This window comes from Sus scrofa, chromosome 10 (assembly GCF_000003025.6).
Source record: "Sus scrofa isolate TJ Tabasco breed Duroc chromosome 10, Sscrofa11.1, whole genome shotgun sequence".
NCBI classification, from domain to species: Eukaryota; Metazoa; Chordata; class Mammalia; order Artiodactyla; family Suidae; genus Sus; species Sus scrofa.
In genome coordinates, this window is record NC_010452.4 from 59,817,933 (window position 1) to 59,845,408 (window position 27,476).

The following is a 27,476-nucleotide window of genomic DNA, read 5'->3' on the forward strand; positions in this document are numbered from 1 at the left end:
TGAGCTGCGTCTGCAACTTATACCACAGCTCACGCAAGGCCACATCCTTAACCCACTGAGCTAGGCCAGGGATCGAACCCACAACCTCATGGTTCCTAGTTGGATTCATTTCCACTTCGCCGTGATGGGAACTCCTCCTTACTCAAATTTCAAACCCCTGTGATCTAACTTCTGCTCTAACACCTGATGAAACAAGCAACTTCAAAGGTCACTTAATCACTTATAATCACCAAATCCAATGATCCGTTTTAACATTCAGATCTATGTCCAAGAAGGAAGCAAAATACATAAGTGCTCACGGGCGTGCGCGCACACACACACTTCTCTTTGCCCACACTCTAGCCAGGCTCCTCTGAACCCTTTTTCCACTAGGCCTTACCTTGGACAATAAAGAGTTGAATAAATGCAACATGTAATTCCTAATACATCCATCCCTAGGCTGACCCCGGCCCCCTTAAAGTATCTGCCTGGGGAGCTCAAGGCTGCCGGAAGAATTGACCCCTTGTTGCACTCGGAGATGGACAGCATCCATGGCTCCCAGCCTCTGTGGAAGGATAGGAGCCTAACTGCAGTTCTCACCACTTAACAGGCCTGGATGGCTTTCACATGGACCAAGCCCTCCCGTTCTGTGTAATTTTTCACTTCCCTGACTCTACTCTGAGCCCCCATTCTACCCCCTTTCTCTCCTCCCTTGTTTCTCTTAAATGCCAGCCATCTCTATACACATTCAAGTGGGATTTAGTTCACGCTGGATTCTTTTCTTTGCTGCCATACATGGTATATTACCCACTGAAAGCTGTCCTTACCACTTTAGTGTCCAGCTTTGTCTTTCAACAAACTTACATACTTACGTATACACACATACACATGCACGTACATATGACAATTTAGACTGGGCTTGCGTGGCTCTTTGCTCCATTAGGGATCATCAGGGACAGCTCCAAGGCTGGGGGCTTGAATTGTCAGGAGGCTCTCTCACCCCAAGTCTGGCATCTGAAGCTGGTTCACAGCTAAGACCTCAGCAGAAGCTGGCAGCTTGAACATCTCCAAATGGCTTCTCTGTGTGGCCTAGGCTTCCCTACAGATTCAAGCCAAAGTTGCAGCTATAGCAATGCCAGATCCTTAACCCACTGTGCTAGACTGGGGATCGAACCTGCATCCCAGTGCTCTGGAGATGCCACAGCTGCTCCTGTGGTGTCACAGCGGGAATTCCAAGGTCTTGATTCTTAACCTGTGACTTCCTTCTTAATTTCTTTAAATAATAATAATTAAGAAATTCTTTTATTTCTCTAAACCGTATTTCTTCAATCTTGTAAAAGCAATACTTTATCTATTGTCAGTCAAGGAATTTTTTAAAATAATAAACTAAGGTAATGTAATCAGAACAAAAAAAGGCTATGCTTTAGAATATTTTTGCTTATGGTATGTGCATGGAAAACCTAGTACAATGGAACAAAATTGTCCTTATAAAAAAGAAAATTTTATTTTACTAAGAATAATGCGTCATTTTAGGAGTCCCCATTGTGGCTCAGAGCTTAACGAATCCGACTAGGAACCATGAGTTGTGAGTTCGATCCCTGGCCTCGATCAGTGGGTTAATGATCTGGTGTTGCCATGAGCTGTGGTGTAGGTTGCAGACGCAGCTCGGATCCCACGTTGCTGTGGCTCTGGTGTAGGCTGGTGGCTATAGCTCCAATTAGACCCCTAGCCTGGGAACCTCCATATGCCGCAGGTGCGGCCCTAGAAAAGGCAAAAAGACAAAAAAAAGAATAATATGTCATTTTAAACAAAAGATATTGTTAATATATCTATTAACATGTATTTCTCTTCACTGACTACCCAATTTGAGCTCTAGTCTTCATTGAATATGAAATTTAGCATAAATTGATATTAATATCACATCATCAATTTTTAAAATATTTTACTTTAATATTTTTATCCCATACTTTATCATGGGAGTATCTGATGTGGAATTCTTCAAATGGTCCCTTTCTGCAAGGTAATTCAACATGCTGATCCACATTGCGGTGCTGATTGAGAGTAAGAAGGTTAAGATACCGAAGACACATCTGGAGATGTGAGAAGAAACCATAAACAGACTGCTGAGGTGTCCAGTTAGAAATTGGAGCGATCTAAACTAAGCTTAAAAAAAAAAAATCTGCGAGTTCCCATCATGGCGCGGTGCAGATGAATCTGACTAGGAACCATGAGGTTGCGGGTTCAATCCCTGGCCTTGCTCAGTGGGTTAAAGATCCACCGTTGCCATGAGCTGTGGTGTAGGTTACAGACACAGCTTGGATCTGGCATTGCTGTGGCTGTGGTGTAGGCCAGCAGCTGTAGTTCCGATTAGACCCCTAGCCTGGGAACCTCTATATGCTATGGGTGCGGCCCTAAAAAGCAAAAAAAAAAGAAAAAGAAAAATCTGGTTTTCCATCTCATTTTGTGCTTAGACTTTTGAAATTTTTTTAATTCAAGAAACCAAGAATTCTGAAAAACAATGACACTGTATTTTTATTTTTTTCCTAGTTCAACATACAATGTTGTTAACCATTCTTATTAAATTGACCTTTGTAATTAATCAATACACTAATGTACACAATTAAGGTATGAATCATGAATCTTCTGCTGTGGCCAGAACAATCTACACATTGATACTGAAAGACATTAACAGGTGTCAGTAAACCTGGAGAGGGTGTTCCAGGATCCTGGCACCTTGCTCATTTCTGAGAAAAATAATGTCCTGGCACAAAAATGGTACATGGTAGTCTCTGCAGCACCAAGCGACGTAAAGCTACAGCTGGTTGATGTTTAGTTATATCTCCAGTACTCAGCTTAATTTCAGAATAAGAGGGCGGGGGTGATCTCTAGAAATCCCCAAAGCACCTGATGTTGGGAAGTTCCCACTATCAAAGTTAAAGTGACCCTTAAGTACCACAAGTGAACATCACATGACAGCAGGGACTTTAAGGCAAGACGTGTGAACCAGAGGCTGACATCCTCATATCAGACCCCCAGAGGCTTGATATTAAAAATATTAAGAACAATTTAGGGGAAAAAAAGATACCATGGCAAAGTAGGCCACAAATCGATTTCACTCCTAGACTTAATACTGTGCTAGGAGTTCCCTGGTGGCCTAGATGTTAAAGATCCAGCATCGTCTTTGGCTCAGGTCACTGCTGTGGCACAGGTTCGATCCTTGACTGCAGAACTGCTGCATGTTGCATCCCAGGCCAAAAAATAATAATACTGTGCTAAAGGATCAAACACCCAGAGATCTGTATATAACAGGACCTATATTTCAGGATAATGGGTAAAACAGTGATCTTGAAGAATTCAAATCAGGAATAATGCAGTTTTACTACAGTGTTTGTCCAAAATTCCTCACAGTGGCTGGAAAGCAGCACCAATGATGACATAAAATGAAAATGTAGGTAGTCAAGGACTTTGACAAAAGAAGGAAAAAATTAGTGAAACGACGTGCATCAAGAAAATTGAGAGGAGGCACAGTGGGTTAAAGATCCTGTACTGCGTCTGTGGCAGTGAAGATTCAATCCCTGCCCAGTGAGGTGGGCTGGGGATCCAGCATTGCTGTAGCTGTGGCTCAGATTTTGATTCCACGGGTGGGTCGAAAAAACAAAAAAACAAGAACATTGGGATGGGGAAAAAAGATTAAGAAAATTTTAAAAGAAAAAAAAAATTTTTTTTTTTTCCATTTCTTGGGCTGCTTCCGTGACATGGGAGTTTCCCAGGCTAGGGGTCCAATCGGAGCTGTAGCCGCCAGCCTACGTCAGAGCCACAGCAACGCGGGATCCGAGCCGCATTTGCAACCTACACCACAGCTCACAGCAACGCCAGATCCTTAACCCTCTGAGCAAAGCCAGGGATTGAACCTGCAACCTCATGGTTCCTAGTAGGATTCATTAACCACTGCGACACGATGGGAACTCCCAAGAAAAAAAAATTTTTTTTTAATGGTACTTCTGGTATATGGAAATTTCTAGGCCAGGGGTCAATCGGAGCTGCAGCTGAGGCCGACGCCATAGCCATGGCAACAGAGATCCAAGCCGAATCTGCGACCTACACTTCAGCTTGCGGCAAAGACAGATCCTTAACCCACTGAGTGAGGCCAGGGATCGAACCTGCATCCTCATGGATATTCGTCGGGTTCTTAACCTGCTGAACCACAATGGGAACTCCCCTAAAAATGTGAAAAAAAAAAAAAAAAAAGATCGAGAGGTAACATTGAAGTAATCCATAGGCAGCTATGAATTCAGGCTCAAGAACTTTTCCTGGGTACATTCAGTTAATAAGAGGAGCATCTGAAACAGTCTGGCAAAGGACCCTGCTCCACAACTGGCTCAGATCTTAGGAAAGGAAAACACTCCTGTATGTTGGAGGATGCAAGTTACTTGTGGGATTCGTGTCTTGATGAACAGTTCGTTTGGCTGTTGTGTGTATTCTGGATTAAAGCTTTTGCTCATCAATCCCAGCATCTTAGAAAAATGGCATCTTTCCGTGGTACTCAACGGATGGAGGAGAGATTGGGGGGAGCAGCCTCCCTTTTTATGCCAGTTTTCTTCCAAGGAAGTGGCACCTCTTCAAAGCACATGGTCAGGTGAAGGTCTTGGTGAGGACTTCTTCCTGCTGCTGGAGGTGCACGGTGCCGATGCCCACCGCGGGGACCGGCAGCGCAGGTCGGCTCACAAGTCGAAGCTGAAAAGGAATAAAGTGTTTTTTTTTTTTTTTTTTGTCTTTTTGCTATTTCTTTGGGCCACTGCCGTGGCATATGGAGGTTCCCAGGCTAGGGGTCGAATCGGAGCTGTAGCCACTGGCCTACGCCAGAGCCACAGCAACACAGGATCCGGGCCGCGTCTGCAACCTACACCACAGCTCACAGCAAAGCCGGATCGTTAACCCACTGAGCAAGGGCAGGGACCGAACCCGCAACCTCATGGTTCCTAGTCGGATTCGTTAACCACTGCGCCACAATGGGAACTCCTTTTTTTTTTTTTTTTGGTCTTTTGGAATAAAGTGTTTTGACTAGATCAGCACTCTGCTCGGCTCAGCAAAGGAGGTGCGTGTAGTTCCCTGAAGTTGTTTAATCTTAAGTTACCTTTTGGGGAAATAATGAATCACACAAAATAGATTGCAGGGAGATATACGTCACAATTAAAAACTAAATTGCAGGAGTTCCCGTCGTGGCTCAGCGGTAACGAATCCGACTAGGAACCATGAGGTTTCAGGTTTGATCCCTGGCCTCGCTCAGTGGGTTAAAGATCTGGCGTTGCTGTTGCTGTGGTGTAGGCTGGTAGCTATAGCTCTGACTGGACCCCTAGTCTGGGAACCTCCACATGCCGTGGGGTGGTCCTAAAAAAAAAGACAAAAAAAAAAAAAAAAAAAAAAACACAACTAAATTCCAGGCATGATAAGGTGAGACATATTCTCCAATTTGTCCTTAAGTTAATGGAAATTGGTTTGACTATTGGTTTGACTACAGGGTTTCTTAAATTAGATCAATTTACAGGTGAAAATGACTGGTAACACATGAGTTCTAATCAAAGCAGAATTGAAAGATAACAGAAGCACAATTATTGTTCTCACTGCTGTTTTTTGTTTTTTGTTTTTTTTTTTTTTTTTTTGTCTTTTTGCCTTTTCTAGGTCCGCTCCCACGACATATGGAGATTCCCAGGCTAGGGGTCTAACGAGCTGTAGCCATCAGCCTACACCACAGCCACAGCAACACGAGATCCAAGCTGCCTCTGCGACCTACACCACAGCTCACGGCAATGCCGAATCCTCAACCCACTGAGCGAGGCCAGGGATCGAACCTCCAACCTCATGGTTCCTAGTCGGATTCGTTAAACACTGCGCCACGACGGGAACTCCTGTTCTCACTGTTTTTCTCTTCTTAAAGCATAACCAAGAACTTGGCCTTTGATGTCTACCGGCTTTGTAGGTGGGCCTGGCATAGGTGTTTCTGTAAGACAAGCCTGCTCAGTGCTTTCCTCCCAGGGGACTGGACGCTGACCTTTGGCCAAGAATGCTCAGTAGGCTCCCGGGAAAGGGAGCCCACGGGTAGGGCTTCATGACGGTCAGTGTTCTTTCACATGATGCTAGTAGGGACACATATACAGCTTGCTAAACACACAGCATGGTTTTTTTGTTTGGTTGGTTGGTTTGTCTTTTTAGGGTGTATGGAAACAGGGGTCTAATAGGAGCTGTAGCCACTGGGCTACGTCACAGCCACAGCAATGCCAGATCCAGATCCGAGCTGCCTCTGTGACCTACACTACAGCTCACGGCAAGGCTAGATCCTTAACCCACTGAGCGAGGCCAGGGATTGAACCCACATCCTCATGAATACTAGTTGAGTTTGTTACCTCTGAGCCACAATGGGAACTCCAGCACTCAACCTGTTATTCTGAAAGAGGAACCTAAAACCAGGTTTTATATTTTAGGTTTTTTTTAAGAAGCTTTGGACTGATAACAGGGGATAAACCTATTTTTTGGCGCTCCAGGAGAAACGAGACACAGACACAAAACACTGCAAGAGAGAAAGAGCTATCACCTTGCAGGCCAGCTGCTTTTCAAATCTTGGAGAAACAAAAAACCAAGGACCCATGTTCTGAGGCTCCTCCTGACTCCAAATAAAATCTGCAAAAGAAAAAAGTTCATCTCAGTACCTATGTACAATATACTACACATACACACTACACATGTGTGTACACACATACACATCATATGCTATATACATTTTATATATACATGTGTGTATACATATACACATACACACACACATACCTATACATATATATATATCCTCAAGTAAATATCTCTCTTTCCAATATGGCATAGGGTTGTCTTTTTTTTTTTTTAAGAAATGCAAAACAACAAGGTCCTATGCTATAGCACAGAGAACTATATTCAATGCCCAATGAAAAACTATAATGGAAAATAATTTTTTAAAAAAGTATTATGTGTGTATAACTGAATCAGCATAAATGAACACAACACTGTCATTCAACTACAACTTCAATTAAAAAAAAACAAGTTCTACAGCTGAAAAAAAAGGAAATGCGTTGTCATCTACCCATCAGCACAATCATGATACAGAACAATTGTCTCACCTTGTCCCTTCGGTACTCAACTCTTCCTCTCACCCCCACCCTCTGGCAACCTCTGATCCCTTCCTCTATCCCCACAGTTTCCTGTTTTCCAGAACATCGGATAAATGGAATCTCACAGCATGTAGGCTTTTGGGTCTGACTTCCGGGAATCAGCAAAATCCATCAGTGACTGTGCGAGAGCAATGGTGCACACTTTTATTGTTGAGAAGTGTGATGCTGTAGCACACACAATTAGAACGTGTCTTCATTCTCCAGCTGAAGGACGTTCTGGTTGTTTCCAGTTTGGGGCAATTATGAACACAGCGGCTATCAACATTCGCACTTGGATTTTTCTTTTCTCTTGAGTAAATACCTAGGAGTTAGACGGCTGAGTGGTAACTCTGTGTGTGACTGCATGAGAAACTGACAAACTAGGCGTTCCTGTTGTGGCTCAGCAAGTTAAGGACCCAGCGTTGTCTCTGTGAGGATGCAGGTTTGATCCCTAGCCTCACTCAGTGGGTTAAGAATCCAGCGTTGCCTTAAACTGCAGCACAGGTGGCAGATACAGCTCGGATCCGGTGTTGCTGTGGTGTAGGCCGGCAGCTACAGCTCGGATTCCACCTCTAGGCTGGGAACTTTCATATGCCGCTGGTGCGGCTGTAAAAAGAAAACAAAAAACAAAAAACTGACACTGTTTTCTCGAGTAGCTGTACCAGCTTGCATCCTCACCAGCAGTGAATAAGGGTCCAGCTGCTCAGCATCCTTATCAGTCCTTGATATTGTTTTGTTTTCATTTTAGCCATTCTAGTAGGTATGTTTCCATATCTCAATCTGGCTTAGTTTGCATTTCTCTATCTCTAGTTATATTGAGGGGCTTTTTCATATGGTTATTTGCCTCTGGGTGTTTGGTAAATCCCTGTTCAATTCTTTTGTACCTTTTGAAAAACTGGACTATATGTTTTCTCACCATTCAAGTTTTCAGCGCTCTTTAAACATTCTGTATCGTCCTTTGTGAGATGTGTATTTGCGGGGAGCCAAAAAAATGCAGGGACTCGAGGAAGGGACCTTGCCTGACAGCAGAAAAACCCGAAGGCAGGTTCCTAACCAAGGAAGGAAGCTCACCTGAACGGTGCAAGCCGAAGGTGGGCTTCTGGTCAGGATAGAAGCCTGTCTGTACAGTAAAAAACCAAGGGAAGGCTGAAACCCGCCTGTATGGTGCAATCCCAGGGCAGCCCTCAGGCTACACGGCTCTCGATGTTGATGGGGAAGAACTGGGGCTTTCCTGGGAAAACAATTTCCATGTTTGCACCAGAGAACATGGATTGTTTCTCAGGAGACCTAGTCTTTCCTGTTGTTTTATTAGTTATTCAGTTTTCGTGTCTTTCCTGATTATTTACTTATTATTCTTATTTCCCATTCTTATTTTCCTGTGGTGATTTGTGATTTAACAAAATTACAATAATAATATAATAAGAATTTCATTCTAAAGGACTTTCCCCTATTTGAATCCAACTCAATTAAAACATAGTGTTTATCTACTAACTCATTATACAGTAAACTTTAGAGTTAGGATTTTAATGAGGTCTATAGAAGTTAGACATATATTATTCATGACTAAAAGAAACCTAGCTGTGAGTTTTGTCCTTGATTTTAGAAGCTTTTAGTGATAGCTCGCTACATTGATGTGTATTTTCTCACACTATCTCCCTGCCAAGGACACTTTGAAGATAGACACTAGTCTGAAGACAAGATTTTGTGTGTCTGTAACTTCTTCAGCTTGTGGGAACTGGCTGGCCATGAGATGGTTTGTGCTGGGTCTCCCCTTTCACACGATATGCTGTGCCTGTCTGTCCTTGAATTGTACTCACTAAACTTAGTTAAACTGAAGATTTTAGACCATGACGTAGTGCTACTGTACCATGTGATCAAAAAACAAAGCCTACTAGTTAACCAATGTACTTTTAACACTATGATGTAATCTGTAGTGAAAAACTGTCCGTATGATCAACCACTTAATGCCAATAAAATTTGAGCAGTCCAGCGCCCTGAAAGAAGGGACCAAGAGACTGTCTCTGTTACAAACGCCGACGCCGTTCATCTCCTTTCGGGGCGTACGCCCTGGCTGCTGGACCTGGTTGTTGGAGCTGGACTCCGACATGTATTTAAACCATCTTCTCCCAGTTTGTGGCTTGTCTTTCTTTTATTCTTTGCAGTGCCTTTCAGAGAAAGTTTTTCACTTTGTAAAATCGTTTTTCTCTTCTGGAATGTGCTTTAGGTGTGATGTCTAAGGACTTTCTGCCTAAGCCAAGGTCACAAAGATTTTCATCCATTTCCTTCTAGAAGTTTTATAGTTTTATACTTAGGTCTATGATCCACTTTGAGTTAATTTCTGCATAAGGTGCATACAAACACCCAATTATTCTAGCCCCACTTGTTGAAAGGCCTATCTTTTAAGATTTATTATGCTAAATTATACCAGATTTATCATAAATGATAGGATAGCATTGATTCCCTCCAAATTCAAGAAATCAGATGTCGTATATGAGAGCAGGAGAGACTGAATGGGATACCAAAAGAAGCCCAGAAACATTGACTCTCGCCGTAGTCTTTTCTCTCTCTCTTTTTTTTTTTTTTTTTTTTTTTTAATTTTTTGGGAGATCCTGTCGTGGTGCAGTGGTTAACGAATCCGACTAGGAACCATGAGGTTGCGGGTTCGGTCCCTGCCCTTGCTCAGTGGGTTAACGATCCGGCGTTGCCGTGAGCTGTGGTGTAGGTCGCAGACGTGGCTCGGATCCTGCGTTGCTGTGGCTCTGGCATAGGCTGGTGGCTACAGCTCGGATTAGACCCCTAGCCTGGGAACCTCCATATGCCGCGGGAGTGGCCCAAGAAATGCCAAAAAGACCAAAAAAAAAAAAATTTTTTTTGGCCGCCCCACAGCATATGGAGTTCCCGGGCCAGGAATAAGATCCAGGCCATAACTGCAACTTACACTGCAGCTGCGGCAACACTGGATCCTGAACCCACTGTGCCAGGCCAGGGAGCGAACCTGTGTCCCAGGGCTTCCGAGACACCACTGATCCCACTGCACCACAGCGAGAACTCCTAGTTGTATTACTTTCGTATCTCCAGATTCGATGAGATTCAGCTGTCTAGTCACTCGCACTGCTCCATACCGTCGTTTCATCTGAGATCATGCAAACAGGTCTCAGGAAATCTAAAGCCAAAGAGCCTAACGAGAAGGACCCTTTACCTCTAACGTGTTTGTATCTGCTCATCTCCTGCTGCAGCGACTCTAATGGGAAGGGACAGAGTTCTTCTATTCGGATGATGGCAAAGTCATGCCTCTTGGCCTCCAGCGAGTCTCTTTGCTTTAGCAGAGCATAGAAATGTTTGCCAGAGCAGAACACTAGACTCTTCACCCTGTTAGACAGAAAAGGGACAGTGGGGGGGGGGGACAAATATCTTAAAGTTAAGACTTGTACCAGAAGAAAGAGGGGACCACGGAGATTTGAATGCTAAAGCAGTGGGGGCGCTGTAGCTGGGTTGAGCCCCAGTCAACCTTCTTTAGCAACATATGTCTCAAAATCCACTCTCCCATTGGGTATTCTAACTCCTGCCCCATAGACTAAAGGACTTGTCTCAAGACAGAGAAGATTTGGTCACTTGGGTTCCTTAACATGAACTGGTTTTCCCACGAATTACAAATCTTCTGCCCAGTATGAAAACGGAGCTCCACATCAGATTACTTTTGGGGATCCACAGATGAATCACCGATGACCGGTTTGAATGTTGTTCCTGGAGCCATTTCTTGAAGAGTTGACACAGCTGCCTAAGGAGGGGGAGAAAAAGCCACACGTCTATCAACCAAGGGAAAGGAGCAGCTGAAGATACTTTTCTTACCAGGATCTTTACCAAGAGCTATCATCAAAATTCTCTCCTGGGACTATAAATAAACATGTATTTTATTTTATCTTAGTTTTTATTTTTATTTTTTGCTCTTTAGGGCCACACCCACAGCGTATGGAACTTCCCAGCCTAGGGGTCAAATCGGAGCTGTAGCCACCAGCCTACACCACAGCCACAGCAACGCGGGATCTGAGCCACATCTGCGACCTACACCACAGCTCACAGCAATGCCAGATCCTTAACCCACTGAGCAAGGCCAGGGATCGAACCTGCATCCTCATGGATCCTAGTCGGGTTCATTAACTGTTGAGCCACAAAGGAAACTCCCAAACATGTATTTATTAAACACAATATCTTTCCTCCCAAATTTTTGTTCTGTATACCTTAGAATAAATTTATTTTTCCAAGATTACATAAGATCGCCTTTCATCTGGTACCATAAAATTTTAACAATCAAAATTTCAACTTCATTATCAATAAAAAAACATGCCTTAATATTTTGGAATCAGAAGCCACATTTTGGACTTCGAATGTGGCTCAGCAGGTTAGGTTTCTAGTGTTGTCACTGCAGTGGTGTGGGTTTGAGCTCTGCCCTGGGAACTTCCACATGTCATGGGTATGGGCAAAAAAAAAAAAAAAATGTTTTTAAAAAAACCCCAACATTTTATAGCATTTATATTGTGAGCCAGAATAGCTAAGATAAGCTAGGACAATTATTTCTTTTGATTGAAATAAATTACAGTTTATAATCTACAATTTATAAACCAAACATAATCAATCAGAACAAATAGGAACAATACAATATTTGAATATTTCCATGATGAACAGAAATTTTATCCCTGAGCTCTATTTAAATAAATACTTGGGAAAAATTAATATTGTGAAAATGGCCATACTACCCAAAGCAATCTACAGATTCAATGCAATCCCTATCAAATTACCCATAACATTTTTCATAGAACTAGAACAAACAATCCAAAAATGTATATGGAACCACGAAAGACCCAGAATTGCCAAAGCAATTCTGAGAAACAAAAACCAAGCAGGAGGCATCACTCTCCCAGACTTCAGGCAGTATTACAAAGCCACAGTCATCAAGACAGTGTGGTACTGGTACCAAAACAGACAGACAGACCAATGGAACAGAATAGAGAACCCAGAAATAAACCCAGACACCTATGGTCAATTAATCTTTGACAAAGGAGTCAAGAACATAAAATGGGGAAAAGGCAGTCTTTTCAGCAAGTATTGCTGGGAAACCTGACAGCTGCATGCAAATCAATGAAACTAGAACACACCCTCACACCATGCACGAAAATAAACTCAAAATGGCTTAAAGACTTAAACGTAAGACAAGACACTGTCAAACTCCTGGAAGAGAACATAGGCAAAACATTCTCTGACATCCACCTTACAAATGTTTTCTCAGGTTAGTCTCCCAAAGCAACAGAAATAAAAGCAAAAATAAACTAATGGGACTGAATCAAGCTTTTGTACAGCAAAGGAAACCATAAAAAAAAAAAAAAAAGGAGAAAATAGTTTCAAATGATGCAACTGACAAGGGCTTAATCTCTAAAATACACTAACAACTTATACAACTCAACAGCAAAAAAGCCAACAACCCGATGGAAAAAATGGGCAAAAAGAAGGAGAAGTTCCTGTTATGGCTCAGTGGGTAAAGAACCCGACCAGCATCCATAAGGATGCAGTGGGTCAAGGATCCAGTGTTGCTGTGACCTGTGGTGTAGGTCGCAGACACAACTCAGATCTGGTGTTGCTGTGGCTGTGATGTAGGTGGGTGGCTACAGCTCCGATTCAACCCCTAGCCTGGGAACCTCCATATGCTGTGGGTGCAGCCCTAGAAAAAGAAAAAAGAGAGAGAGAGAGAAAGCAGCATGGCCAACTAAGACTAAAGCGATGTTTCCATCATTTAGACAGAAGGTAGATACAGGCAGATACAGAAAACAGATGAAAATGCAGGCAAAAAAAAAAAAAAAAAAAAAAAGACAGGAAGAGAAAGACCGACTAACTAGCTTTTTCTACTTACAGGGAGTCTGAGCAATGTCTTCGGAGAGGCGACGATGAGGGGTTTCCTGAAATTTCGGACCATCTGTCTCCTGAGCAGGTGGAAGTACTGGGCGGGCGTGGTGGGGTGGACCACGGACATGTTCACGGTGTCCCCGTCCACGCCCTCTTCCACGCTGTCACACATCTGGGAGGGAAGGGAAAGGAGGGGGCACACATTCAGGTCCCAGGGCACCGGCTGCCCTCAGGGGGCCCAGGGCCCTTGGTGAGCGCCAGCAATGATGTGTCTCTTCACTGCAGAAAAATGCCAGAAGGCAAACGGATGACCTGTGAGGAATTCGCCTCGAGAAGCCGGATGGCTCTCTCCATCTGCTGGGTCTCTGTATTTTAACGTCCTTGTTTCCCAACACAGCTGAGGGAAGAAGCATCTGGAGGGGACTTTTTGAAAAATACAGATGCTAATGACTGTGGGATGCAGATGGCAGAAGGATGCACTATCAGAACCTCACTCTCCTGATGAAATAAAGGCAATTAGAGTTTGTTTTAGAGACAAGAAGTAGAGTGGCCAACAGGGTTGAAAAGTTTAGGGCAAGCAATGAAATCTCAGAAGATTCGGCTGGAACAGAAAGCTGAGGCATGGCTCCTAATCCTGTTCAAAAAGCATGGAGGGGTTTCCATCCTGGCTCAGTAGTTAACGAATCCGACTAGGAACTTCGAGGTTTCAGGTTCGATCCCTGGCCTCGCTCAGTGGGTTAAGGATCTGGCGTTGCTGTGAGCTGTGGTGTAGGTTGCAGACGTGGCTCGGATTGCAAGTTGCTGTGGCTGTCGTGTAGGCCAGCAGCTGTAGCTCTGATTCCACCCCCAGCCTGGGAACCTCCACATGCTGTGGATGCGGCCCTAAAAAGACAAAAAGTAATAAAAATTAAAAAAAATAAGGAGTTCCTGTTGTGGCTCAGTGGTTAACGAATCCAACTAGGAACCATGAGATTGTGGGTTGGATCCCTGGCCTCGCTCAGTGGGTTAAGGACCCGGTGTTGCCACGAGCTGTGGTGTAGGTCACAGACACGGCTCGGATCTGGTGTTGCTGTGGTTGTGGTGTAGGTTGGCAGCTACAGCTCCGACAGGACCCCTAGCCTGGGAACCTCCATATGCCGTGGGTGCGACCCTAAAAAAACCAACAAAAGACAATAAATAAATAAATAAATAAAATTAGGAGTTCTTGTTGTGCCACAGTGGAAAGGAATCTGACTAGTATCCATGAGGATGTGGGTTCAATCCCTGGCCTCGCTTAGTGGGTCGGGGATCCAGTGTTGCTGTGAACTGTGGTGCACGTGGCAGAGGTGGCTCGGATGTGGCATTGCTGTGGCTGTGGTATAGGCCAGCAGCTACAGCTTCGATTTGACCCCTGGACCCCTGGAGCCCTGGCCTGGGAACTTGCATATGCTGCAGGTGTGGGGAAAAAAAGGGAGCAAAAAAAAAAAAAAAATGAAGTTCATGGTCATGCATCCTTTTATTAAAAATACTATCACTACTTGGACCTGGGGTTGGTCCCTGTATCTCTGCTTATAAAAAGCCCCCGAGATGATTCTGATGATCAGCTGAGTTCCGAAACCACTGATCTTCGCCGCATAAGAAGCGCTTTCATTGCCATAAAATTGTAATACTAACATGCTCGAGGTATCGTGTTCCCAAAGGATACTGATCTTGACATTGCATTAAATCTGTCTCATTCAAACACTATAACATTTTAGAGCTCAAGCTTTATATTATTAAGTATCTCTGCAGGAGGCGGTTCTATTTCAAAACACCTAGGAAGCAGGAAAACATGTCTTGGAATCCGGAAGGCGGTGGACATACCTGCAAGAAACGCTCTATCCGACAAGACGAGTGGTCCGGCCCAGCCCCGTCGTAGCCGTGCGGGAGGAGGACGACGAGGCCGCTCTGCAGGAGCCACTTGGCCTCTCCTGCGAAGCAGCAAAGCGGCGCGGGCGTGAGGATGCTACCGCGTAGGGCAGCCTTTGCGGCTGCGCAGTGAGACCCTTTCGTTTGCTGCCGGATCTCCTAAAACTGCATTCGTTGCCCCCCCTTTCTCCTTGGGAGGAAACTACAAACCAACCTCTCAGACCTTGCAGGTTCCATTCCGGGCCCCCACAATAAAGTGAGTCACAAGAATTGCCTGGCTTCCCAACGCATATACAATTTCTGTTTACGCTCTAGTTTCTTAAGTGTGCAAAAAGCATTATGTCTGAAAAAACGACCTATCCTAATTAAAAGATAAGCATTATCTGAGCTAAGCATTATCTGAGCCTTCAGCAAGTCAATCTTTTTGCAATAGTGCCATCAAAGGTCACTAATTGCCTATCACCAAAACAGATATAATAATTATGAAGAAGCTTCAAATACCGTGAAAATTACCAACATGTAACAGAGACAGGAAGAGCAAATGATGTTGGAAAAATGACTCTGACAGATGCGTTCAATGCAGGGTTGCCAGAAACCGTCAATTTGTTTAAAATAAAAAAAAGAAAGAAAGAAAAGAAAAGAAAAAATGCAGTATCTGCGAAGTGCAGTAAAAATGAGGTCTGCCGTATCCATTATACTGGCTGAAGCCCCATTAGGATGCACACACTGGGCTTTAGCAAGAGGGAGACAAACACAAACGGGAATGTCCTGGCTTGTGTGACAGCAGTGTCCCTGGAACTCCACCGTGCGCACAGTTCTGGGCAGCTCCTCCCTTTCCTTGCAGCAGCACCCAAAACATAGGCTGCCATCCTCAGGCTGGGGGCGACAACCAGAACAGCCTCTGGCCCTGTCAAAGTCCAGTCTCTTCAAGGCTCTTTTCTTTCTCACCACCACAAAGTCATAGAGAAGCAACCATGGGAAGGGTGTGAGGTGCACCCTCAAAATTCAAGAATGCTAACCCCCAGAAAACCAGGAGAGGGTCCTGGGAAGACTCAGACATGTGCTTTATATACCTAGAATTTTTTAGAGCAAGCAGGTACTGCTTTTGTAAGTGATGATTAAACATAATAAAGATGAGAGTTCCCTGTTGGCTCAGTGGGTTAAGGACCTGGCATTGCCACTGCTGTGACCCTGGTTACTGCAGTGGTGGGGGTTCAGTCCCTGGCCTGGGAACTTCCACATACTGTGCCTACGGCCAAAACAAAAACCAAAAAAGTAACATCACTGGAGTCCCTGTTGTGGTTCAGCGGAAACGAACCTGATTAGTCTCCATGAGGATGAGGGTTCGATCCCAGGCCTCACTCTGGGTTGGTGTAGGTCACAGTCATGGCTCAGATCTGGCGTTGCTGTGGCTGTGGCATAAGCCAGCAGTTGCAGCTCTGATTCGACCCCTAGCCTGGGAACCTCTGTAAGCCTCACCTACAGCCCTAAAACAAACAAGTAAAATAAACAACAACACTATAATAAAGATGCCTAACTGTCAGACACTTGCAGGAAGTGGATTTTCAAGGCTGCCATTCACACTGGTCACAAATCCTCACTATGTCACCACTGCCTACGTGGCACTCGTGCCGGAGTCACTCACCGCGGCCCGAGAGCACACCCTAACGTCAAAGCTGTTAGGAGCTGGCAAAGACATGGACTGACTGATTCCCACGGTCCAGCGCCTTCCCCGGAGACGCGGCCTCCTGCTGACAGAGGACTGATGCGCTCTTGCCAGCAGCTTGTTTAACGGTCTGCTGGCAGCTGTGCCCCAGCGGATGAGAGGACCAGCTCTCGGGGGGTGGGAGTGCTGTGGCTCATAGGAGTCTCATAGGCAGAGATGGCCCCCGTGAGGCTGGTGCCAGGCGTCTGCCACACGCCCACAGGCCGACACCAACCTCCGGAGATGAACGTGTCAAAGATGATCTGGGCGCCGTTGAAGAAATCGCCAAACTGAGCCTCCCAGAGGGGCAGCAGCTTCGGGCTTTCGATGCTCATCCCGTACTCGAACCCCAGGACAGCCTCTTCCGACAGCGGGCTGTTGCTAACCTGGGACAAAGGGAGAGGACAGGGAGGCTGGGACCCGAGTCGGGAACAGGAGAGCATGGCATTGGTGCCAACCTCTCCAAGGGCGAAGGGCGCGAGGGCCGCTTTGCTTTCATCCGTCCCCGCGCCCCTGGGAGAGGGGAGATCGGCTTGTCTCCGAGGGTGTGGGGAAAGCGAGAGCAAAGAGCGGAAGACGTTAAAAAGGCTGCAGTGTGGGCATTAACGATTTTCTTGTAAAATTAATTTCTCGGATGAACCACCTTTGAAACAGAGTAAAATGGTGTCATTAAAGCCTTTTTAAAAAATGTCACAGAACAGGAGTTCTCATTGCGGCTCAGCAGGTTTCGAAGCCGACTAGTATCATGGCTGTGGGTTCGAATCCTGGCCTTGCTCAGTGGGTTAAGGATCCCGCATTGCCATGAGCTGTGGTGTAGGTCGAAGATGGAGTTCAGATGTAGCATTGCTGTGGCTGTGGTGTAGGCTGGGAGCTCCAGCTCCCATTGGACCCCTAGCCTAGAACTTCCATATGCCATGGGCGAGGCCCTGAAAAAACAAAAAAAGAAAAGAAAAGATGAAGGGCGTGTCCTCTAAGAAACTGTCCTGGAATCTTGCTTTTGACAAGTGCATTTTTTAAAATATTGAGTATCAGTGAACCCGATACTCTCAAATGACTAGAATAGGAAAAAAAGATACACTGCCCCTAATTGCAGCTTAATTAATTCAATAAATAGTTGAACAAACTTCATGTGCCAGGCACTGTGCTAGTTGTTGGGGAGACCCAGCCCCTGCCCTTGACTCTAAGGACAGTGACTCAGGGACAGGCACACAGAAATACATGGCAATGGGCACATTCATCAAGCCACTCAACCCTCAGGAGGAAGGGAACCTTGAGCAGGTGTTCTTTTTTCTTTTTTTTTTTTAAAGTAGGCAGGAAATGTTGGCTTATGATCCACATGGTCAGCTTGCTTTAATGGATTCAGTAGCACACCAGCTACGATGTCAGTTCAGGGCTGACGCAATGAATGTCCATTTGACATTTACATGATTGCAGATAAGGAGCCAGAGTCAAACAGCTCCAGTTCCCTCGCTGGTAGGTTTCTTCCAATCCAAGTGGATGGACCTACATCGTCTGCCCATCCAGCGGCCCCTTACTTCAAAAAGTACTGAACCCAGACTTCCCGTCGTGATGCAGCGGAAACGAATCCGACTAGGAACCATGAGGTTGCGGGTTTGATTCCTGACCTCGCTCAGTGAGTTAAGGATCCAGCGTTACTGTGAGCTGTAGTGTAGGCCATGGACGTGGCTTGGATCCTGCGTTGCCGTGGCTCTGGCGTAGGCCGGCAGTGACAGCTCCGACTCCTGCCTGGGAACCTCCATGTGCCACGGGTGTGGCTCTAAAGAGACAAAAGACAAAAAAAAAAAAAAAAAGGACTGAACCCAACGTGGTTGACATCTGCTTCTGGTTCCTTTAAGAAGCCTGTGGAGGAGTTCCCATCATGGCTCAGTGGAAATGAATCTGATTAGTATCCATGAGGCCGCAGCTTCGATCCCTGGCTTCACTCAGTGGGTTAAGGATCCGGCGTTGCTGTGACCTGTGGTGTGGGTTGCACACACGACTCAGATCTGGCATTGCTGTGGCTGTGGTGTAGGCTGCAGCAGCTCTGACTTCACCCCTAGCCTGGGAACTTCCATGTGCAGCGGCCCTAAAAAGCCAAAAAAAAAGAAGCAGTCTGTAGCTGTAAAACCCATCAGCACCTAGGTTTTATATGCGATAATAAAGGCTCCTACCTCTAGAAACCCCTTCTGATTAGGGTCCATATGGTTCAGGGGGATATAGGTGTCATCAGTCTTCTGGCAGACAACCATTGCATGCCTCTGGCTGAAGGTTCCACGGCCAACATCCTGGCCACTCAGTCGGACATTAAAACCTTAAGAAAGCAAGAGGGGAAAAACATCCAGATACCCATGAATAACCTAAGTAAGAATAATAAGGCATGGTAGTTCAGAATTTTTATTATTATTATTATTTTGTTTTATTTTTTCTGTTTACATCTGCAGCTACAGTCTATGGGCGTTCCCAGGCCAGGGGTGAAATCAGAGCTGCAGCTGCCAGTCACAGCAACAATACCAGATCTGAGCCGCATCTGTGACCTACACCGCAGCTTGCAGGAATGCTGCATCCTTAATCCACTGAGCAGGGTCAGGAATTGAACCCACATCCTTATGGATACTAGTTAAGTTCTTAACCTGCTGAGCCACAACAGGGACTCCCTGAATTCTTATACACCAGCTCATCCTGAGAATTTTCCTTAGGAAAATAGATTCTCCTTTTTAAAATATACCTGCCCCCTGTTCCAAAATCCACAGTCAAGCTGAGATGTATAAGGAGAGAGGGTCAGCATTTGCCCTACAATCTTTTTTTTTTTTTTTTTTTTTTTTGTCTTTTTGCCATTTCTTGGGAGGTTCCCAGGCTAGGGGTTGAATCGGAGCTGTAGCCGCCAGCCCACGCCAGAGCCACAGCAACGCGGGATTCGAGCCTCGTCTGCAATCTACACCACAGCTCATGGCAACGCCGGATCCTTAACCCACCGAGCAAGGGCAGGGACCGAACCCGCAACCTCATGGTTCCTAGTTGGATTCGTCAACCACTGCGCCACGACGGGAACTCCTGCCCTACAATCTTTAGAGAAAACTCTCTTTCCAATACACCCAGCACTGAGTCCTTTGTTTCCAGAGTCTATTCACTGATGAAGGTTGTCAGCATAATTTATACTAAGACTAAATCCTGTGTTCAGGTAAGAAAAGTTAGCACGTTTCAGAACCGCTCTAGTTAATGAAAATGATAAGAGGTGGTTGTAACTCAAAGCTGCAAGGGTCACATATTTTAAAATGTCAGAGAAAGCATCCCCTACCCGCTGTGCAGCCACGCAGAGGTGTCTTACCTTCAGCAAGCAATGAACCCAAGGCAAGAGCTTCAGCTGTGGCCCAGTCTAACTTTGTTCCGTCCATCACTTTCTCCAATCGGGACTGTGAAATTGAAGGCGAGGGAAACGGAAACTGAAGCATTCACATCCTGGGGAGTTCCTGTCGTGGCTCAGAGGTTAACGAACCTGACTGAGGATGCGGGTTTGATCCCGGGCCTTGCTCAGTGGGTTAAGCATCTGCTATAGGTCGCAGATGGGGCTTGGATCTGGCATTGCTGTGGCTGTGGAGTAGGGCAGCAGGTGCAGCTCCAATTCGACCCCTAGCCTGGGAACCTCCATATGCTGTGGGTGGGGCCCTAAAAAGACAAAAAAAAAAAGGAATTCACATCATCCTTTTTCACACTCAATTCAAAAAAGGTAATGCAATAATGGTTAATGATCAAGAACAGAAGATTAAATGCAAGAGAAAGGAGGTAACGTGGGAGTCTGACGGCAGCTACAGGACATCTGAAAACAGGCAGGACAAACAGCATCTCGGTGAGTGGTTAACCCAGCGGATGGATGAGAGGAGGTGGCACAAAAGAGGGAGAGAAGGGGGAAGCGTAGTGGCAATATTCCATTTCTCCAGCCAGATGGGGCACACAGACGGTGTTAACAGTCTCCATACTTAGAAACTTACAAATTAAGTTAGTGTTTTAAGAATAATTCATGCGAGTTCCCTGGTGGTACATCAGGTTAAGGATCCAGTATTGTCATTGCAGTGGAGAGGGCTCAACCCCTGGCCCAGGAACTTCCACATGCTGTGGCCAAAAAAAAATAAAATAAAAGTAACCCAGAATTCATAGTGACTTCATCCAAGTTCAAGAAAGATGGGGGCAGGGGTGAGATAAATTAGGAGTTTGGGATTAACATACACACATTACTATGTATAAAATAATAGATAACCAACAAGGGCCTACTGGATAGCAGAGGGAACTCTAATCAGTATTTCGTACTAACCTACAAAGGAAAAGAATCTGAAAAAAAAAGATTATAAATATGTATAATTGAATCACTTTCTTGTATACCTGAAACTAATGCAACATTGTAAATGAACTATACTTCAATTTAAAAAACTGGAATTCCTGTCGTGGTACAGTGGTTAACAAATCCAACTAGGAACCATGAGATTGCGGGTTCAATCCGTGGCCTTGCTCAGTGGGTTAAGTATCTGGCATTGCCATGAGCTGTGGTGTAGGTTGCAGACACGGCTCAGATCTGGCGTTGCTGTGGCTGTGGTGTAGGCTGGCAGCTACAGCTCCAATTAGACCCCTAGCTGGGAATCTCCATATGCCATGGGTGCAGCCCTAAAAAGACAAAAAATAAAAAAATAAAAAATTAAAACAGGAGCTCCTACTGTGGCACAATGGGTTAAGAATCTGACTCTAGTGGCTCAGATCCCTGCAGAAGTGCAAATTTAATCCCTGGCCCTGCTGAGGGGGTTAAAGGATCCAGTGGTGCCACAGCTGCGGCTCAGATTTAATCCCTGGCCCGGGACATTTCCTATGCCGTGGGTATGGCCATAAAAGGTTAAAAACTTAAAAATTAAAATAATAAGGAGTTCCTGTCGTGGCTCAGGGGCTAACGAACCCGACTAGGTTCCATGAGGATGCGGGTTTGATCCCTGGCCTTGCTCAGTGGGTTAAGGATCTGGCATTGCTGTGAGCTATGGTGTAGGTCGCAGATGCAGCTCAGATCCTGCCTTGCTGTGGCTGTGGTGTAGGCTGGCTGCTGCAGCTCCAATTTGACCCCTAGCCTGGGAACCTTCATATGCCTTGGGTGCGGCCCTTTAAGACAAAAACAAAACAAAATAAAATAAGGTTCGTGTAGCATAGGTACATAGCATGCATTAATAAAAGAATGAGTGAACAGATAAGAGGACAAAAAACAGAGGTAGATAAAATCTGAGTTATCGACTATTAGTATCAAAACACCAATAGAATCTGTTCCTAGAGCCTAATGATGCACAGTAAATAGCTGCCAAACGCATTCGCCAACCAACGACACCAGAATAGCACCAATTCCTTTGCTACACATGACAGAACAAACAATACCTGGAGAATTCCAGGCTCCCCACCTGAACATACATCTTCAGAAGGTGACTGTGCACCTGGAGCTCCTCTGGCACCTCCACAGACTTCTTGCCGATAAACCGCAGGAGGTCAGGGGGCACCCCTGTGTTCCAGGTGGTGATGGACGCTTCCGGCTGAACCAGGCCCTGCCAGTGGGCCTGCAGGTGCGTGGCAGGTGGGCTGTAGTGGGCCATGTTAGCTAAATGGCCATTCAACTTCGCGTAGTAGGAGGCTTTGATTTCTGACACCTCCTCCTGGGTCATGAGTCCACTGGCCACAAGGTTCTCGGCATATGTGTCGGGGATGCTCTTCCGGGCTCTGTCCAAGAAAGAGGGAAACAAAAATCGATCTGATCTGGAGTTCCCGTCGTGGCTCAGTGGTCAAGGAACCCGACTAGGAACCACGACGTTGCAGGTTTGATCCCAGCGTTGCTGTGAGCTGTGCTGTAGGCTAGTGGCTACACCTCCGATTCCACCCCTAGCCTGGGAACGTCCATAGGCCGCGAGTGTGGCCCGAAAAACCAAAAAAAAAAAAAAAAATCAATCTGATCTATAAAAGCTGAAGAGAGACAGAGTCATTGTCAAAGGTATTATGGAGTGTCATCACTATAAAAATGCCCACAAAAAACGTTTTAGAACTAGACCGAGGGGGGATTGTACAATACTGTGAATGAACTAAATGCCACGGAATTGGTCACCTTAAAATGGTCCCCTTTATGTCATGTCACTTTCAATCCAAGAACTGATTTTTTTTAAAGGGCAGTGGTGGGAGTTCCTGTTGTGGCGCCACAGAAACCAATCCGACTAGTATTCATGAGGATGTGGGTTCAATCCCTGGCCTCGCTCAGTGGGTTGCGGATTCACCACTGCCATGAGCTGTGGTGTTGGTTGCAGATGCTGCTCGGATCCTGCATGGCTGTGGCTGTGGTGAAGGCTAGCGGCTACAGCTCCGACTGGATCCCTGGCCTGGAAATTTCCATATGCCAAGGATATGGCCCTAAAAAGCAAAAAACTAAAATTAAAAAAAAAAGGGGGGGAGGGCAGTAGTGAGTAACCACTTCTTCCAGGCAAGCAAGAAAAAACAATTTTATCTTTATAGGAGGTCCTGCTATGGCACAATAGGGTCGGTGGCATCTCTGGAACACTGGGATGCAAGCTTAATCCTGGGCCTGGCACAGTAGATTAAGGATGTGGTGTTGCCACATCTGTGGCATAGGGCACAACTGTGGCTCAGATCTGATCCCTGGCTTAGGAACTCCATGTGCCTCAGGGAAGCTAAAAAACAAAAACAAAAAACAAACCCCTAAATTCATCTTTACGAGTTTCTGTCTACAGTCAGGCAGAAATGATGAGTAGTAGTTTTTCTATGAATTGATAATTCTGAACAGTGATTTACAAGGCTGACTGATAGTGTCTACCATTCTTGCATTCCTTTATTTCAAAAAATTCTGAACCCAAAGTTGCCATCATCTGTTTTTGCTTTCTTTAAGAAGCCCATAACTGGAGTTCCCATGGTGGCTCAATGGAAACAAATCTGACTGGCATCCATGAGGACGCAGGTTCAATCCCTGGCCTTGCTCACCAGGTTAAGGACCTGGCATTGCCATGAGCTGTGGTGTAGGTCACAGATTCGGCTCAGATCTGGTGTTGCTGTGGCTGTGGTGTAGGCCGTTGGCAAAAGCTCCGATTAGACCCCTAGCCTGGGAACCTCCATATGCCCGCAGGTGCAGCCATAAAGGACAAAAGACAAAAATAAACAAACAAAAACAGGGTCCTGAATGACATCAGGTCATTAAGCTTCTAAGCTCAGGGCTAATGGAAAACTCAAATTTGTACTTCCAGGGGACAATCTGCTACTGAGAAAGTCCCATAAAATGTCACCAAGTTTATTCCTCGGCTGTAATTTAAGTCCATGAGGAAATAAAGCAGGGAAGAGGGATCTATTTTGTTTTCTAGCCTCTAAAAAGGAAATCCCAGGAGTTCCCTGGTGGCCTAGCAGTTAAGTATCTGGTGTTGTTACTACTGTGGCTTGGGTTTGATCTCTGGCCTGGGAACTTCCACATGCTGGGGATGAGCCAACAGATTAGACAGATAGACAGACAGACAGATGGACAGATAGAAAATCCCAAAGTAACGCCGTCCTCTCCATCACTTGAAACTGCCTACTCAATGCTGCCCACAGAACCGTAACGCAAGCCAAGGCTGCAACTCAACATTCCCCAGGGTCACATTAGAAACGGTGTGACAGGTGGAATTAACTGTAATCATATATTGATTTAACTCCGCATATCTGAAATAGTGTCACGTCAACACCTAATCAATACAAAAGTTATTACTGTGATTGTCTACACTCTTTCTTCCCACGACGTCTGTGAAATCTGGTGGACGCATTACACCACAGCACCTCCACCGGGACTTGGCAGCTTCAAGTGTCCAACAGCCGCTTAGGGCTCATGGCTTCCCTTTGGACAGCACAGTTCTGAATGTCACTGAAATCCAGCAAGGAACCTCTTGCCAAGGCATAGAGCAGGTCCACGTCTATAGTCTGCAGAAGCAACTCATGGAGGTCCCTCCCACCCTCCCTTCCCGCCCTCCCCCTCTCCTTCCTTTCTTACTGTCTTTCTCTCTTTCTATCTTTCCTTGCCAAAGGCATGTGAAAGTCCTCATGCCAGGGATCAAACCTATGTCACAGCAGTGACAATGCCTTTCTTTCTATTTTCTTTCTTTCTTTCTTTTTTGTCTTTTGTCTTTTTTTTTTTTTTTTAGGGCTGCACCTGCGGCATATGGAGGGTCCCAGGCTAGGGCTCTAATTGGAGCTTTTGCTGACAGCCTACACCACAGCCACAGCAACACGGGATCCGAGCCGCATCTGCAAACTACACCACAACTCATGGCAATGGTGGATCCTTAACCCACTGAGTGAGGCCAGGGATCGAACCCACAAGCTCATGGTTCTTAGTTGGATTAGTTTCCACTGTGCCACGACGGGAACTCCTTTTCTTTTTTTCTTTTTCTTTCTTTCTTCCTTCTTCCTCCTTTCTTTCTTTCTTTCTTCCTGTCTTTCTTTCTTTCTTTCTTTTTCTTTCTTTCTCTCTCTCTCTTTCTTTCTCTTTCTCTTCCTTTCTTTCTCTCTTCCTTTCTCTATTTCTTTTTCTCTTTCTTTCCTTCCTTGCCAAAGGCATGTGGAAGTTCCCAGGCCAGGGATTACACCTGTGCCACAGCAGTGACATTGCCAGATCTCTAACTTGCTAGGCCACCAGAGAACTTCCAGAGGTCCTGCCAGGGTCACACTGAGCAGCTTGGGTGGCGCGGCCCTGCCTCAGTCTCCTGTTCAGTCCTCCCATCTGCTAAGTGAGGCTGTCCCATTGCCCATGTCTATTCATCGAGGACACATGGGGAGTTTGAAGAGCGTGGGGAGCTTTCCTGAGACCCAGAGGGTGACCATTCCAGTTTGCCCAGGACTGTCCCAGCTGTGGCACTGAAAGTTTCATGTCCCAGGCACACATCAGTACCAATAATAACGTGAGCACTACGGATAACTCCTTGTTAAATGAAGGTTTGTCGCGGTACCTGATGATCTGGTACATGACCGGGTTGGTGAACAAGGGCTCATCCAGCTCATTGTGGCCCCACTGCCTGTAGCACAGCAAGTCTACAATCACGTCCTTCCGGAACTGGCGCTGATACTCCAAGGCCAGTCGTGCGGCGTGGACCACCTCCTCTGGGCTGTCTCCATTGACGTGGATGATGGCACAGCCCACGAGCTTCCCTGGGGCAGAGAAGACGGAGATGAGGCTGGCCAGTCAACATCTTAACCTACCTCCACGTCCTCTTGTCTGCACGGACAGAGGGCCTGCGGCCTCAGGGGTAGCGTGGCGTGGTTGTTAAGAGCCCAGACTTTGGAGGCCAGCTGACAAGAATGAGTTCAAGTCCCAGCTCTGTGACTTACTGTGCGATCTGGTAAAGGGCGGAATCCTGGTCTCTGTATCTGTGACACTGGCCTAAGGGGTCCGAGCGCTTGGCGATGTTGTAAAGAGTCCATGAGTCAATGCACATAAAGTCCCTCACAGGAGTTCCCGTCGTGGCGCAGTGGTTAACGAATCCGACTAGGAACCATGAGGTTGCGGGTTCGATCCCTGGCCTTGCTCAGTGGGTTAACGATCCGGCGTTGCCGTGAGCTGTGGTGTAGGTCGCAGACGCGGCTCGGATCCTGTGTTGCTGTGGCTCTGGCGTAGGCCGGTGGCTACAGCTCCGATTCAACCCCTAGCGTGGGAACCTCCATATGCCGCGGGAGCGGCCCAAGAAATAGCAACAATAACAACAACAACAACAACAACAACAAAAAATAAAATAAAAAAATAAAGTCCCTCACAGAGCCTCGGACATGATCACTGATACTTACTTTGCCGTGATCATCATTACTGTCATCCTTCCTCCTGAGATAAAAATGTCGTTAAAAGATGCATCCTAGGACCTCCCATTGTGGCGCAGCGGAAACGAACCCGACTAGGAACCATCAGGTTTCGGGTTCGATCCCTGACCTCGCTCCGTGGGTTATAGATTCTGCATTGCTGTGAGCTAGGGTGTAGGTTGCAGACTCCGCCTGGATCCCGTGTGGCTGTGGTTGTGGCCAGCAGCTGTAGCTCCGATTAGACCCCTAGCCTGAGAACCTCCATATGCCTCAGATATGGCCCTAAAAAGCAAAAAAAAAAAAAGATGCATCCTAGAAAAAAGTGGATTTTCTCCAATGAGAAGTTTGAGATCAAATCTTCAGAGTCTCAAACAAAAAAATTCACTTACATAGCCCCAACAGGCATCCAGGCCAGGCTCCAGGTGTGAAAACAAAACAGTTCCGGAGTTCCCGTTGTGACTCAATGGATTAAGAACCTGACATAGTGCCCATGAGGATGCAGGTTAAACCCCTGGCCTCTCTTGGTGGATTAAGGATCCAGCCTTGCCACGGCTGTGGTGTGGGCTGGCAGCTGTAGGTCTGATTTGATCCCAGCTCTAGAACCGCCATATGCCACAGGTGCAGCCATACAAAGAAAAAAAAAAACAACAGTTCTTACCATCTAACAGTTCTTGCAATTCTGTGAAACAGAGAATAGTAAAAAGCCCCACCTTTCTTTTAATACTGCCAATTTCCACAGGTTAAAACAGTTGATTCTGCTTCTTCACATCTGATTTCCAACCAGACCCTTTGGCCGAATTTACGTGTTGAACGTATCCTTTTGGGCTGAGGTCTGGGGTAGTCCAAATCTGAATATCCTAAAGACAATTACTCTAGCTGTACCAACTGGGTTGATTTCTGGATTCTTCCGATCATTCAACTGGATCCTTAAGCAATTTGAGACTGTACCCTCTGAGTTCCACTCTTATTTCCTTAGATGTAAGACTGTTACCGGAATATTAAGA

The 27,476-nt window shown here is 45.8% G+C and overlaps 1 protein-coding gene across 2 annotated transcripts in view; it reads right to left on the reverse strand.

Moving 5' to 3' along the window:
* Positions 2,486-27,476, reverse strand: part of DHTKD1 (dehydrogenase E1 and transketolase domain containing 1) — a 54,905-nt gene continuing 29,914 nt past the window's right edge. The window contains exons 7-17 of one of the 2 annotated variants that reach the window (XM_021064992.1): positions 25,632-25,830; positions 22,068-22,380; positions 19,970-20,054; positions 18,816-18,955; positions 16,880-17,030; positions 14,895-15,001; positions 13,060-13,224; positions 10,853-10,935; positions 10,357-10,526; positions 6,569-6,654; positions 2,486-4,713 (exon numbers count right to left, since the gene is read on the reverse strand). In XM_021064992.1, the coding sequence (XP_020920651.1) occupies positions 4,612-4,713; positions 6,569-6,654; positions 10,357-10,526; positions 10,853-10,935; positions 13,060-13,224; positions 14,895-15,001; positions 16,880-17,030; positions 18,816-18,955; positions 19,970-20,054; positions 22,068-22,380; positions 25,632-25,830 (1,601 nt within the window). In that variant the 3' untranslated portion in view covers positions 2,486-4,611. The remainder of the gene's footprint in view (positions 4,714-6,568; positions 6,655-10,356; positions 10,527-10,852; positions 10,936-13,059; positions 13,225-14,894; positions 15,002-16,879; positions 17,031-18,815; positions 18,956-19,969; positions 20,055-22,067; positions 22,381-25,631; positions 25,831-27,476) is intronic. The other variant, XM_021064993.1, reaches the window with a different exon arrangement.